The 16,724-nt window shown below is 40.0% G+C and overlaps 1 protein-coding gene across 1 annotated transcript in view; it reads right to left on the reverse strand.

The window, feature by feature from the left end:
• Positions 1–16,724, reverse strand: part of cpne9 (copine family member IX) — a 101,607-nt gene that overhangs the window by 69,300 nt on the left and 15,583 nt on the right. Inside the window, exon 3 of the mRNA XM_013273713.2 lies at positions 3,493–3,539. Coding sequence (XP_013129167.1) covers positions 3,493–3,539 — 47 coding nt within the window. The remainder of the gene's footprint in view (positions 1–3,492; positions 3,540–16,724) is intronic.

The following is a 16,724-nucleotide window of genomic DNA, read 5'->3' on the forward strand; positions in this document are numbered from 1 at the left end:
ATAAAAAGGCCTGAAGAAAGATCTGAAAAAGATGAGTGTTGATGGAAGATAAACATGTTTGTATCTGGTATCTGTACACTGGGATTCTTAATATGAGGTCCGAAGACATCGGTAGGAGTGAAGGAGGCCATCATTAGGCTGAGAAAAGTGTCCTCATGCATGCTCAATCATCCAGGTAAGTAAATTCCAAAAGGTTGATTCTGTTCATCTGGACGTAGCGTTTTCAGTGGGAGAAACGTTTCGTCACTCATCCAAGTGACTTCTTCAGTCTCAGCTGACTGCAGGTTTCCCCAATCTAATAAACAGTATATTTGCACAACAGCTGAAACTAGCACCACTGGAGGAACAATGGGCTGGGAGGTCAGTTCCTTGGTCATTATGCAAATTATCTTGACCATTGATCAACAACCACTGATCAAAGAACACTGATCAATGGCCATGAGTACCATTCACAGAGAGTTGGGGAATGGCTGCAATCACAGCATTGTAAAATGGTGAAAGATGTACCCTTAGGCCCCCTCCTCGATTCAGAGATGGTCTTTCCCTTTTCACGTAAATTGCCTCCTTGACTCTGCGCTCAAACCAGCGTTCCTCCCTGTCCAGGATGTGTACTTCCTCTTCCCAGAGTGTCCACTGGTCTGTAGGTGACTGCAGAGTCCAGGCCTGATGAGGTAGCTCTTCTGTGTTATGCCATCCGCTTCGCCAGAGGTTGTTTGGTTTCTCCGATGTATAAATCCTGGCAATCCTCCTGGCACTTAACAGCGTACACTATGTTACTCTGTTTGTGTCGGGGGACCCGACCCTTGGGGTGGAACAATTTTTGGCGTGCCGTGTTTTATGGTTTAAAAGCCACAGAGATGCGGTGTTTAGAGAAAATGCGTTTCAACCGTTCCGATATTCCTGACACATACAGGATCACTACACGTTTTCGCTTAGGCAGCAGCTGTCGTTCTCTCCTGGATCGGCTGGAGCTGTCTTTAGGTGCCTTCCCAGCTTTGACAAATGTCCAGCTGGGGTAACCAAATTTACTGCAAATGTACTGTTTATAAGGTTGGGGAAGCCTGCAGTCAGCTGAGACTGAAGAAGTCACTTGGATGAGTGACGAAACATTTCTCCCACTGAAAGCTCTACGTCCAGATGAACAGAATCAACCTTATAGGAGGCTGAGAAAACAAAATCTATGATGGCAAAAAACATAGAATACTGAAGTGCATGATGCCAGAATTATTTCCATGGTGAGAAAAATTAATTCACAACATCTAGACATACCCATAAATGTCCATGACATATCCATAAAACTTTTGAGGAGGTAGGCGTATCACTGTCAAAGTCTACCATCGGGTGACAACATCATCAGTGGACTTATAGGTTTACAAGAAGGTGCAAACCACTGATTACACTCAAGCACAAGAAGACAAAATTAAAGCTCGGCAGGAAACGTCTAAAAGAGTCAGTTCTGCACAGTTCTAATAAAAGTTCTTTGGACACATGAAACCCAGATTAACCTACAAGATTTATGGGAAGAGAGTAAAACAGGGCCTTTTGTTTACTGATGATGTGGCTGCTGATAAAAGTAGCAAGAAGAATTCTAAGAAAAAAAGTGTCATGTCCAGAAACATATGGACCTAACTCTATTGGACCAACAGGATAAAGGTTTGTTATGCTCTTAAAATGTAGGCACTACAGTGACTGTTTGTGGGGAAAATGGATCACTGTGTGACGACTACAGTTGCAGAAACACAATCTGGGACTTGTTTAACTCCTAGGATTGTTTTCTGGTGATTTTCCTTGGTTTAATTCTATAAAGACTTTTATTAGAGACAGAATAAAAAATCACATGCTTTCTGTCTGTTAACAAGACAACAAGATTCCTTTGTTGTGGGGAGGATGATAAATAAAAGTACCAGCTTAATAACCTACTATAGCTTCCTAGAGTTTAGTCTGTTCAGTGAATGCAATTATAACACTGATTTGATGAAATACAGTTTGTATCACCACAAAATTCCATTGCCGGTGTAGCTCTACCTTCATTTCTGGCTCAAGGGCATGTAATCACACAGACAGAGCTGAGACAGAGTAGTCTGCAGTCATCTATGGGGTACCACTGCTGATTTGTTGACCTTTAAGTGGAGGATCATAGCTGTTCACTGAGGAAAACTGATCCGCTTGTAATCATAAAACAAATGAATAAACAGTCTGATGCAACTGGAACTGAAAAACTCCAGCAATCAAGCTTCAGCATCATCTTGTATGTCATAGAATGAAATTATTGCATTAGCAGGGCTCATTTTGTGTACAGGCTATGCAATATTAGCCGCACATACCACCGATAGCTTTGTTTCGCGTAACAAATATGGCCTATAAGTAAGACGATACAGTGTCACGATGATACTTCATTAGCTTAGTTTTTCCCATCACATGGTTACTGCGTGCATTTGAAATACTATAAAAATTTATTGCACCTTATTTTGATGCACAAGCTCTCAATACTGTGCACACATAATTAACAAAACATTCACAAAATACAAAAAACCCATCATGCTCACAGGACATTTGCATGTAAATGTTACTGAATGTTAATGAATAATTTCTGTATAAATTGCACTTACAAATGACATATAGACTATTTACATAATGCATAATGATGTCAAAAGCACACAAAGGATTTCCAGGTTTCCATCCATGTGCAATTATCTCCTCGAGGTGTCAATATGTAAGGCTGGCAGAGAGATATTTACTCTGCTGATTGTGCTGCAATTCATGCAGTGCTTTTTGATTAAGCCCCGCCACATGGAAAGCAAAGGTGTGAGGTGCGTTAAAATGAGGGGATCAATGGTAGCCAAATAGTGTGACTAAAGTATACAAAGTGACTAGAGGCAACATGTAGGCAAACTAGATGAGGGAATGTAGGGCCGAGATGTGAGACATGAACTAGATAGATAAAAATTTATTCAAACTGTTAATGAGCAATGGAATGTCACGTGACCTTGCTTTTAAAACAGTGACAGTGGATGAGACAGCAAGCTATCAAGGGGAGCAGATGGTTCATTTTTGATGAGGTGGAAAAAGAACTGACCTTCTTTTTCTCACTGCCCTGAGTCATGACAAGAATCCATTTCATTCAACATCATAAAATTATGAGTCTTTTAATTTATTTATTCCATCACCTCCACCATGAATTCACCAGTTTGGGTCTGATATGTGGGGTTTATTTTTTTCCCCCCGGTGTTCAAGATGTGGTTTCACTTTCTGGGCGAGTGAAGAGGCTGACACTTCCAATTTTCTACAAAATGTTCTCAGGGGTTTTTGTGAGTTGCCTCTGGACTTCATCTTAATAACCCCCATTTTAAGTTCTGATTGAAAATCACTAACACTGAAGAAAACTCATTTATATCATTCCCTATAAAAAAATAAATATAAAAAAAATCTGGCAGATATGTAGACAAAAATATTGGATATTGTTTTTGGGAACAGAAAGGTTGCTTAACTTACCTCCCTCCATTCTTTGGTTCCCACAGCCTGCAGATACAACACAACCACTGGAAGGAAACGTGGAGGAGTAGAGGCCAAAAAGGAAGCAGGAAGAAAAGAAAAAACACGCTTTTTAATCTCAGTCACTAGTGTAATGGTTTCTACATGTTGCCACCTACATATCAACACACTCACATCCGCATATATTGCAGTTAGATCTGATGTAGCCGCAAGCAGAGTAAACAATTTCTTCTTAAACACAATGAAAGACCATTTAAAAAATGTGGAATTTTCAATATCCAGTGGTGATATTTACACTCTATTAGTAAAACAGCTGTCCATTAGAACAATAACAACATATTTTCATTGTACATTTCTCTCATTTTCACACTTTTCAGCCTGATCTCGCTGCGTAACTGTGAGGGAGTAATCATTCTCTACATTTTCTGCCTCGCAGATATGCTGTCACCACCTTCAGCCAGGCCTCTCTCTGGCTATTAATATGCATGAATATTACCAAAAAAAAAAATACAGAACTGCTACAAGGCATGGGTCTAAAGACCAAATTGGTAGGGTGCCATTGCAAACTCCCCTCTCACAGAAAATAACAGAATCAGTTGTGAGCAAACACATACAAATTTAATGATATCTCATCAGCCTCACCTGTACTTAGTGTTCAGTGTTTGATTGCATGTTAGCATATTCTTGTTCAAACAGGCTTGGCTAAAATACTGTAATAAAAATACTATTCTTCCATGTAAACAAAAAAGGTTTCCACGGAAACCTTTCATCTGTGTTTATAAAATCTTTCGGATCAGATGTCTTTACTGACATGACTGAAAATTTACCTGTTGCTATAACCCTGCAAGTGCAATCCAAGATACATGTTTATATCCCATCTCTATTTTGACTTTTATTATATGCATGTACCTGCAGTGGTTATGTAGTGAGCAGTGAGCGCTTCCAAAGCTCACACCTGATAATGAACAGAAACTATAAATATCAGATGAACAACCGCAATCCTGAAGTTCTATGAGTTGAAAAAAAAAGAAGAAGAAGAAGTAAACAGAAGTGTATGGGGAAATGACCCTACAGCTATTTCCTGATTCATATTTCACATAGTGTTCATATTGTCCCCATGATGTTCATTGTGATCCATTTAAAAAGAATGAGAGTCTGTCCCCTGTTTTCCTTCAAGCCAGATCTTTGCTTTATGAAAAATGTAAAGCACCAGCGAGCACAGATTTGGGCTTTAAAATGTTTAAAATGTTTTATATATGCAGTCTGTGACAGTGCACCTGAAGCACCACAGCTGGCCTGGCTCTGTTAATGCATTGCTCCTGCCATGCAGTGCTCTGAGCTAAATTATGAAAGCCTCGTAATTACGGTACTAACATGCTGACATTTAGCAGGTATGAAGGTGTAACTGTTACCACGGTCTACTTAGTCTAGCTTCCTAGTATTTCTTTGGATAATAATAATAATAACCATGATGTCATTAGTTTTGTCATTGCGTTTGTTCATAAAACACTTTATAGAAAAACAGTCATTCTGAGCAGAGGACGGTGCAATGACCAAACTGATTAGCAGCGTATTTGTCTTGACATGTCTACAAACGCAAATGACCAAACCAACAAAGGTTTAACTTCAGTTTAATACTTGACTTAGTTCTTCCTCAATATTTCTGATAAAGATTTGAACAAAAATTCATCATATTTATTACATTTTGATTATAATTCACCAATAAGTTGTTGAGTTATTTCACTCAAAACAGTTTGCTGATCTCATAGAGGAAGTGTCAAGGCAACCAAGTCACCAAGCATATACGAATGTGGATCATGTATCTGCTGTTTTGATTGGACAAAGTATAAAAATATCAGCCTCCCAGTGATGCTAGAGGACAACTCAGGAAATGACCAAAGTTTTTTTGATCCATTCTATGTGGACCCAGAATTTCACAGCATTCAGTAATTGCTGGGATCGTTCATTTGGATCTCAGAAATGGCAGACTAAATTTTCCATCCAAAAGCCTTAGAGACCGCCTCTTTAAACCTAGCATGGCTAAAGCGTTTTAGCCTAGAAAGGCTAGGGCAGAAAGGGTTTATTTTAAAAGACTTAATATGACTTAAACACTTTTTGTTGCAAGCAATCCCACTGTAATCTGGCTTATTTTTACAGTAACTCATTAAGTCTCAAAAAAATTCTGGATTTGTCAAATTGTTTCCCTTACAAATTAGCTTTTTTGTGACTACGGTATAAATTCTAGAACTCTTTAAATAAAATGGGCCCAAGTAAGTTCTCCAACTGGTTAGAATTCATACTTTAATGTTTACCGTGTCCTGCTGTGCTTTGTTTAACATTATATCTGTCTTCTGAGGGCAAAAGTTACTTTACAACAGCATAAGTATGCAATAACACAGAGGCAGACCAATTATAACCCACAGATTTATTATGTTTATCATGTTAAGCTCAAACACAAACATGTTCATGCCTAAGCTAACAACTAACACTCACGAAAGGCCCTTATAGGGTGTATTAATAATTGGCCAAGTGTTGCTGTTTGTGTCTAGACAGGCACCATCAGCCACTTTGTGCCTCTGTGAAGTTTAGACATTAGCTCTAATGAACTTCAGACTGTCTGGACCGACAGACGATTAAAACCACATTTTCCCTCCTAATGAGCAATTAAGAGAGGCGAGATAAGACAGAAAGAAGAGCAGACAGCAAGCGGTTTGGGCAGAGGGTTTGAAATAAAACAATCTTTTCTTTGTCTGACTATTAGCCATAAGGGCAGGAATATTGCTGCTTAAATGAGGTTTATAAATCTGATTAATCCAAGTTAATCAGTCAGTGAATTAGCCCTCAATTGAATAACAGAAAATAAAACATTGAAGACAAATGAACACCAGGGGTTCAGTCTGTTTGTCTCAAAGTCATACCCCTTAACTGCAGTAATGATGTTTGAGAGAGAGTACGGTGCTTTGACTGAGATCAGAGTCAGGGGACCTTAATGTTCCCCGAAGGTTGCAGAGTTAGAGCAGCCCAGACTCTAACTAATCCCCGGTAAAGCCATTTGAGTGTCGTCCGTCTCGGAAGAACCTGACTGATTGCCTGCTTTATGGAAAGTGACTGACAAAGGAAGGAGCCCATCTGGTCAACCGCACAGCGGCCAAATCACAAGGCAATTCCATATCCCTCCTCCCATGACTCCTGACAACAGTCTGGCTGCAGGATGGGCACACAGGGGACACTAAACATGAATGATTCAGAATTGAGCGCAAATCATATCAAGTTCTAATCTGAATGCACATTTTAGCAGTGTACAGGTCATCCTACAGAAATAGAACATCTCCAGCAATCAGGAATCTGCATCTGTAGATGTTCACACATTCATACCAGAATCTTTTGTCCAAACACACAAATGATTATTATACCATTACTATTCTTCTAAAGCAAATGAATCCAGGATTTCGGTTCACTTGGCCACCTGATGTTTTGAAACCTGGTTTCCAAAGAACAATGTTGCTTTGCTTTTATCTTGGCTCCCTGTGTCTGTCAGAGAGACAAAGAGCCAATCAGATAAAAGAGAAAAGAGCATTTTACTTTACTACCAGCAAGTAGCTTTTTTTCAGGTAAATATCAAATAGCAAAGCTCAGCCACATGAGCCAGATCATACAGATCCACATCCACATAAACACAGTTTACTAGCTAGCACTGACAAAAACATTTCCAGATACTGCTGCACTGCAGGCCTTCTCGGCCAGCAGGGTTGTAAAAGTTTGTAGATACAGTTACAGTATCCAGTTACATAGAAATATATAGGAGAAAAGCTGCCGACTGCCTTTCCTCATGGACTTTTTTAAAATAAAGTTTCAGTTTGTGTCAAAAAGGAGGATAAAGAAGAATGCTATCATGTGATTGGGGATTTTTTAGCCTATTAGCGTGTAGTAGTATCTGATATTTATCCTGAAAATTTCACTCCATATTCTAGACCCGGGTTTGATTTCCATTTCTTTAATGATGTAGGTACCAAAGAAACCATGTGGTACCAGCTAAACAAGACAATACAACAACATCTTAAACACTGAAGGCCAGTGCAGGTTCACCAGCATGTGGATTTAGGGATATATTTGCAATGTGAGTCGGACGATCAGAGAAACTAAAAGACAGGACGTCACAGAGAACTTTGAAAGAAACACCTCATATTTAGCTAAACAAACAGGCATCTATTTCACACAAAACAAGGTGACTGAATTTTAGCCATTAAAGTCATATTAACAGTATATTGCCAGAATTTTCATCATGATTCAACTGGTATTGTGAACCTTAACATGTTTAATATCCCAAGAACTTTGTGCACCTGCAAAGGATGCAGTGCACACTATGACTGATTTAATATTTAGAGCTTGGCACTCACACTGCACACCCTACATGTCATTTTCTTGGGTTCTTCCTCCATGAATATTTTCTGCAGCACATCAAAGGTGTATTTGAGCTCACTTGGAGAGCTCAGGTTTCGAGCTAGGGCAAATTCATGAGGTGGCTCCTCGTTCCCCTCTGATAACAATTCCCAGTCTGTATTTCAATTTCAGTTTCTTCTTATCTAAACTGTCACTAAATATGGAAACAGGATACTTGTGCAACAGTCCTACAGGACTACACATCGTTAATGATGAGTACTTTCTTTGAGGGAAATCGTGTTTCGGCCATTTTTTTTTTTTAATTTAATGAACAGTTCTAAATAAAACAGCAGAAATCAGCAGAAGCAGGAACAGTAGATGTATTATTAACAACTGCAACAAATATTATGTTTAGCAAAGGGAATGAGGGGAAGTGGCTTGAACTACCTACACTATGTGTCCTGCACCCCCCAGCACTGCATTTCATCACATCTAAACTGCTGTGCATTTTATTTGTCTACAGGTTTCTCAAAGATATACACATCCAATAACTTCCAGGACACGCTTGTACAAAATATGACAAATCTGCCCTTCAAACCAACATGTCTGTCCCACAAGTATGTTGAGAGTAGCTGAAAATGCCAGAGCATACTCTCAGTTGAGCAACAGTTACATCAACAGTCACCTGTGTGAAGGTTTTATTTGTCTGCTGGGGATTTCTTGCTGCCTGCCTCCAGGATTTGCGCTGAAGGAGAATTTCATAAGAGTGAAGGCAGACACAAATAAGATTCCACAGACTTAGTTACAGGCTGAGGACACAAGCTGCTCACTGTGAGGTGAAAGAGAAAGGTGGTCAGGTAGATGGAATGTAGGGCTGTGGGGGGATGGCGCTAGAAAGGGGTGACTGATAGAAATCTAGCTAAAAGGTGAGGACAGGGAGGGAACGGGGAGTACGAATATTAGACAGGCTGGGTGGGAGTAGGAAAACAGAGGAGGAGATAAAGACAGAGAGATGAGATGGATAGATGATTGTTTGGCAAATAGAAGTGGAGTGCAAATCTGATTCCAGCACAGTGAGGCGGTGGAAGATTTCAGCTAGGAAAAGGAGTAGGTTTAAGACCTCGGCTGTCAAAAATCCTTCACAGATACACAAACTGTCATATAAGACTGCCATATGAGTTAGCTAGGTTAGTAGCACTTCCTCACAAATCTGCTGATCTGCTAATGTTTGGAGACTAAATTGCCGAACCTCATTGATGCTTTCATTCATCAATACCAACCACTGAGGACAATATGCAAAGTCATTATTAGAAGGATGGGCGGATGCCGGTGGCACAAGCTGCCAGTTCATCAAGTCTATCATCATGATTACAGTCCAGTGTTGTTTTTTTAATTTTCTATTACAGGTACCTTCAAAGGGTGTCTGTGTTGTATTTTCATTTGAGGCAGCCTTACAAACTTCATGTTAAGCTAAGGTAACCACATTCTAGCTACATTTCCAGACTTCTTGTGCTGATGTTCAGCTCCTTACCTTTGTTCTTGGACTCTAATAGAGTAGCTTTGTATGATTCACAAATTAATAATCCCTATAAACAACTTTTACTGGGCCTTAAAATTAGTCATTTTACTTCCCTCCCATGTAGTTTTACAGCAGCTTTTTTCTGATTGGCTGTAGCTTCAAAACCTTTCTTACATTTCCCAGAAGAACATTGACCAAAATATCACGCTGCCTTCCCCGCCTTGCATTCTTCCCATACTGCATCCCAGTGCCAGGTGTTCTCCAGGTAAGCCACACACAAGTACCCGGTCATCTACGTGATGTAAAAGAAAATGTGATTCATCAGAACTGGCCAATAAACTACGATCCACTAAATCCACCTACAGTAGTCGCCCATTTGATCAGACCACACAGGCCAGCCTTCGCTCTCTATATGCATCAGTGAGCCTTGGCTGCCTTGACTGATGTATTTACAACAGAAAAAAAAATACAGTTAAAATTATTATTTGGAGTCTAAGCCCTGAGGTTTTCATTTACACAGGAAATTACTTATACATACACTGACCTAATTATTTCCAACTTTGGCCATGTAAGAGGGAGAAGCATAACAGGTCCCCTTGGTGCACACGTGAGGTTTAGATGCTCAGTGAATGGCTACATACAGCATCTGACTATTGGCATCAGGCATCAAGGTCATTTATTTAGCATTCAGTTATCACTCAGTGTATAATAAATATGAAGGACGTATTCATAGTGTACTGCTGAACACATTCAAATAACATGCAAAAGATCTCCAGTTCAAAACACAAAACCCTGAGAGGGTCGCATGTGAAATAGTATCAAATCAAATATATGGATCCATGTGCTATAGTGACCTGGAAGACGAAGAATTTAACTAAATGTCCAGACTCACTAGGAAAGCTAAAGCTAAACCATGTAATAATAGCATGCCTAATGCTCTGTTTACACTCCCTGATTTTTTTTTTTTCAGTCCTCTTTTCAGGTAGGTCGTGGTTAATGGATGTTGTGGGTGTGGAATGGACGACCCTCGATGTCTGAATCAACGGGGGCTGCTCACTCTTTCCTCAGAACTCATTAGGAGACCTTGGGGGTAATTAGAGACCAGTGACCTTTAGTTTCAAGGTATGACTCAGGCCTTGCATTTACTCACCCCACTGAGCCTTTATTGAAATATAATTGACCAAGTGAAGGAAAGAAAACTTCCCATGTTAATGTGTAAACAATGGATGACAAAAAATATTCTGAGTAAAATTCTGTCATCCTTTATTTTGCAAGAGGCATTCGGCCTCACGTGTCCCTGCTGTTTGCACACAAGTATATATATATAAAAAACTCATCCATATACAATGAGTATAACGGCGAGATCTTTAGGAGAGGAGGACAAGCTCTCCAAACTATAACCACACCTGCTGTGTTACAACAAAACATTAACTCCTACCTGCTGATGAGTCACAATCCTCGAGCAGCTACAGCAAAATGAATGCAAAAGAAATACCATATAATGTGATGAATTTGATAAACATGACTCACCAACTTGAAAAGAGAGACTACAAAGGGTAATCATAATTGATACAATAATTGATTTTACTTTTATATACTCCTGGTCCGATGGTGAGCTGGGGGGTTGCCTCTCCTACAGATTTTAATGGAGCGAAACACCCATGCATGTGGATGGAAACTGTCAGTACTCCACCAGCAAATGATGTTACATAAGAGAAGTGGGATGTTTTCATATGGGAGCCTGAGAGCAGTTTAGATGGTGGTGGATAGAAATAAAAGAGTCAGATAATTCCTGAGCTAGTAGCTTCGGGAGCTGCTGGATGACAGCATGAAGCAGCTGTATGAGATTGCTTCTACTTTTAAAGTGTCTTCTCTTAAACTTTCAAAGTTGTAGCAATCCGATGTCATCAGTAATTTTCTGTGTAATAGAGCTCCACAACCAGTGAAATATCACATCTGGATAGGAATTAAAGTTGTAAATTATGCTCTTTGAAGTTTAAAAAGGTCACTTCAGTGCTGTGCCCAAAAGCGCAAAGAGGTACAGTCAAAGTTATTGGGAATGAGAAGAAAAATATCTCATGAATTTCATTATTTTGTATCCGGGACCATAGCAATCTATCAGACAGATATATTTGTCTATTTCACTAAAAGACTGAAATTTCTTCTATTTCTCCCAGCCCCTAATCTCTTCAGGGAGCCGCACATGGAGAGAAATTTAACTCTGAAACGCACAAGACCTGTTTGCATCTGTCCAAGGGCAAAGTCTGTGTGGTCGGGGTCACGCATGCCTGGAATTCATTAAAATCTGGTAGAGACAAGGCTGAAAACATGCATATCATGCTGCCTAACAGCATTGCAGAGCATGTAATATTAATAATGAAAGGAGTTATGTTTCAAAATTAAACATCCATCATCATTTTAAAAAAGTGACACCTCCTTTAAAACGCTGGCTGACAGGTTGGTACACAGCACGCCAGAGTTCTTTTCAAAGGGACTTACATAACTTCATTCCTTGGTGGAGAAAATAGTAGTGTAGTATACTGCTGAGTGACGGATTTGATTTTTGTATAAGGCCCAAACTCAACCAGTTTCCATGACTGTGCAAACTGCTTTCACACCAAGTAATATGAGTGAGGGATTTAAACAAAAAAAGGGTTAAAATTTTTTATACTGGTCTGTTTGTTTTCATGTAAAAAACCATCTGTGATTTTGTTACTGTGACTTAGCATAATATGGTACAGTCTAGCAAGCAAACTAACATCTGTTAACAGACAGACTTGTACATCTGGGCGACCGGATGTTCAGGGGGTTGAGAAGATCATCTTGTAACCGGAAGGTTGCTGGTTTGATCCCCAGCTCTTTCTGTCTTGGTCGTTGTGTCCTTGGGCAAGACACTTCACCTACTGCTTACTGGTGATGTCCAGAGGGTCCGATGGCGCGATATGACAGCCTCGCTTCTGCCAGACTGCGCTGGGCGGAGGTGGCTACAACTGTAGCTCGCCTCCACCAGTGTGTGAATGTGAGAGTGAATGAATAGTGCAACTGTAAAGCACTTTGAGGGTCTCGAAAAGCGCTATATAAATGCAATCCATTATTATTATTATAAACCCACATGTAAGGATGCTTTCTATAATAAGAATTACTGGCTCTTGCCTCCTTTAATCTCCAATTGGCTACTCTACAGACCAGCTGACTCTTTGTGGGTCTTCTGGTATAGCCAGCTCGACACTTCCTGACCCATCCAATGGCCATTAATACCCTTTATTGTCAAACGTATTTACTCACCCATCCAAATGATTCCAGTGTTCCAATGACTCCTCAGCCAAGAAAGTCATAAGCCAAATAAAATCACAGCAGGGTCAGTGGGTCAACTTTCTGCAGAGTCAATCACTACAGACCTCCAAACATCATGTGGCCTTCAGATTAGTTCATTAACAGTGCACAGAGAGCTTCATGGAATGGGTTTCCATGGCTAAACAGCTGTGTCCAAGCCTCACATCACCAAGCACAATGCAAAGCATCTGATGCAGCAATGTAAAGCACACCACCACTGGACTCTAGAACAGTGGTGGATGCTAGAGAACTTGTCCTCATGCTTCTCCAGCTGGCAATCCGATGGGCAAGTCTGGGTTTGGTAGTTGCCAGGAGAACGGTACTTGTGTGACTGCATTGTGCCAGGTGTTAAGTTTGGTGGAGGGGGGATTGTGGTGTGGGGTTGAGGTCAGGACTCTGCGCAGGCCAGTCAAGTTATTCCACACCACATCACCAATTCATTCCAAACATGTTTGGAAGGAATTAGAGTGGAGACTGCAAGCTTCTCCTCCAAAATCAGTGTATGACATCATACATGGCTTCTGAGAGAATGGCAAAAAAAAAAGTGAAATACACTCCTACACCTTATGAAAAGTCTTCCCAGAAGAAGTGGATATAGCTGCAAAAGGTGGGCAGACACCATATTAAACCCTAAAAATGGGATGTCACTTAAGTTTATATGAGTGTGTAGGCAGATGTGCAAATACTTTCAGCAAAATAGTGGATATTTGATATAGATTTAATGAGAAATGGAGTGTTTACTTCTAGGAAATGAAAACCTTTCAAAGATGATTGATCAATAGAACTAGAATAGGTGAAAAATAGAGATACCAGTGTCTACCTTAAAGATAACCTTCAAATCAAACAAAATCTATACCTGCACTTTTTTTTTAATTTTCCTCACCTAAATTAGTTTTTAATGGTTTAATGCTTGTTTGGGGGTTGCTACAGATTCAGCTCAAGACCTGCAACAACTATGAAAGTAAACACATTAATGAAATGCAAAAACGAAGGTCAGACATCAGTGGTGTAAATCATGTCAGGATGAGTGTAGAAGCCAGGTGCCGCTAATCAAGTGCACTTCATTAATTGATCACCAGCATGTGTGAGCACCTCCATAAAAACTGAATCTTTGCCAATTTGTAGTCTGGAGCATTCAGGTGTGTTAACACAGTGCCACAGTCTTCACAGCACTCTATGCCCAGCAAAGTCACCTCAAGGTCAGACCATGCAATCAGAGAAACTGCAACAAAACCAAAGAGCTACACACAAGTTCACACCAGTACAATTAGACAAAGACTGTACAAGTATGGCTTGTTTGGAAGGGTTGAAGATGCATAATCATAGTGCACAGTGTCACATTTGGCCGAAAGCAAACATTCAAACACCTGGTCTTTCTAAATCGCTTTACATTTAAGCACAAAAGTGAAAGAACAACAACATCTTCAATATATTCTTTGTAAAAACCTACTGGTTAGCCTACTGCTTTCAAAGCGTCATGTTTATTCATGTCCATCTAAATGGGGAAAAGCTGTTTGCAAGCCAACTTAACAGTCCTTTACTTTACACAGATGAGCACATGAACAGTGCAGGTATACAGTACATCCTCCATCCCTGTGTGGGCGGTGAGAGAGAGGCATCGGCTAATTTGATGGTGGCGTAAGAGAAACTCAAATTAAATTTACACAATGACCAGGCAACGTGACACAACATCTCCAAGGACAAACGCTGAGTCATCAATAAATTAGATAAGAAGAAGTGCCTGAAAAGATGAGTGTTTGGCATCTAACACATTCTTGTAGAAAGCTGTGACAGACAGGTTCACGAGCAGGAGACAGATACGCAGACAGACAGGCGCAAACAAGCACACACCCTTAGCTCAAAGCTGTTGACAAGAACAGCTGAAATTCTCAGAATGTGAATGCAGGAGAAAAGAGATCACATATTTATTGTTGTGCTCTTGAGAAAAAAATCCAATCATTACCAAAGTCCAAAGCCATAGCTACCTAGGTATGAAAAAGAGACTCACTACAGCACTGAAATGATAGCGAATATCAACAACCGGATCACTGGATTTCGTCGAGCACCATTTGATATGAAGTGCCATCAAAGTTCAGAAGCACTGGGTTCTATCTGTAATTTGGTCTGCCTATTTTTAAACCAAATATGCAGCCATGTGCTTTCGTGTTTGTTTTGTGTCGTACAGTAGATCCATCACTGATCCCTGACTTTGAAAAATATGTTTTTTGAAAAACTGTTTTGCTGACTGTAACTGTAGTCAATTCATTCAAAACCAGTTTCACAGACCAGTCTGGCTATTTTCTTTAACCTCCTAAGACCCGAACTCTTTCATGGCATGCATCTTTAATATCTCTTTCCTATTCGGGCTGATTGTATGTATGTAAAAACAAAGAATTACGTGATTTTTTTTGTTTTTTACCTGATGTTTGTTTCTGAGAAGAATGAGATCCACATATGAGGACATTCACTTTAAATTTCGATAGGACAGTGGCAGTATGTCCTCGTAAATGGATATCAGGCCCTTGTAGAGCTAAATATGACGTCCACATATGTGGGCGCCAGGTCCTAGGAGGTTAACTAAATTTGTAAAAGATCTGGAGATCATTATGACAAAATAATAAATCTATTACCGAAATACCGTAGTGTACAAAAGTCTCAAACAACGCCACATTTCTTTATATTTGTTTTTGTGTAATTTGTCACACCTCAGCCTTCTTTCCCTTCTTATTCTCATGTTTTAAGAATGCTGTCTTAAGAGACACCTTTCCACTGACACCATTTCTGATGAGGCTTCGTCAATAGTAGGAATAGTAGTAGTAGTAATGCTAGGACCAATTCTATTTACATTATACATGCTTCCCCTAGGCAACATCATTAGAAGACATAGCATAAATTTTCACTGCTATGCAGATGACACGCAGCTCTATCTATCCATGAAGCCAGGTAACACACACCAATTAGTTAAACTGCAGGAATGTCTTAAAGACATAAAGACCTGGATGGCCGCTAACTTTCTGCTTCTTAATTCAGATAAAACTGAGGTTATTGTACTCGGCCCTGAAAATCTTAGAAATATGGTATCTAAGCAGATTCTTACTCTGGATGGCATTACCTTGGCCTCCAGTAACACTGTGAGAAACCTTGGAGTCATTTTTGACCAGGACATGTCCTTCAATGCACATATTAAACAAATATGTAAGACTGCTTTCTTCCATTTGCGCAATATCTCTAAAATTAGAAATATCCTGTCTCAGAGTGATGCTGAAAAACTAGTTCATGCATTTATTACTTCCAGGCTGGACTACTGTAATTCACTATTATCAGGAAGTCCTAAAAACTCGCTGAGAAGCCTTCAGCTAATCCAAAATGCTGCAGCAAGAGTACTGACAGGGACTAGAAAGAGAGAGCATATTTCTCCTGTTTTGGCTTCCCTTCATTGGCTTCCTGTTAAATCCAGAATTGATTTCAAAATCCTGCTCCTCACATACAAGGTCTTAAATAATCAGGCCCCATCTTATCTTAATGACCTTGTAGTACCATATCACCCCATTAGAGCACTTCGCTCTTGCACTGCAGGCCTACTTGTTGTTCCTAGAGTATTTAAAAGTAGAATGGGAGGCAGAGCCTTCAGTTTTCAGGCCCCTCTTCTGTGGAACCAACTTCCAGTTTGGATTCGGGAGACAGACACTATCTCTACTTTCAAGATTAGGCTTAAAACTTTCCTTTTTGCTAAAGCATATAGTTAGGGCTGGACCAGGTGACCCTGAATCCTCCCTTAGTTATGCTGCAATAGACGTAGGCTGCCGGGGATTCCCATGATGCATTGAGTTTTTCCCTTCCAGTCACCTTTCTCACTCACTATGTGCTAATAGACCTCTCTGCATCGAATCATATCTGTTATTAATCTCTGTCTCTCTTCCACAGCATGTCTTTCATCCTGTTTTCCTTCTTTCACCCCAACCGGTCGCAGCAGATGGCCGCCCCTCCCTGAGCCTGGTTC

This window comes from Oreochromis niloticus, linkage group LG20, assembly GCF_001858045.2.
Source record: "Oreochromis niloticus isolate F11D_XX linkage group LG20, O_niloticus_UMD_NMBU, whole genome shotgun sequence".
In the NCBI taxonomy this organism is placed as follows: Eukaryota; Metazoa; Chordata; class Actinopteri; order Cichliformes; family Cichlidae; genus Oreochromis; species Oreochromis niloticus.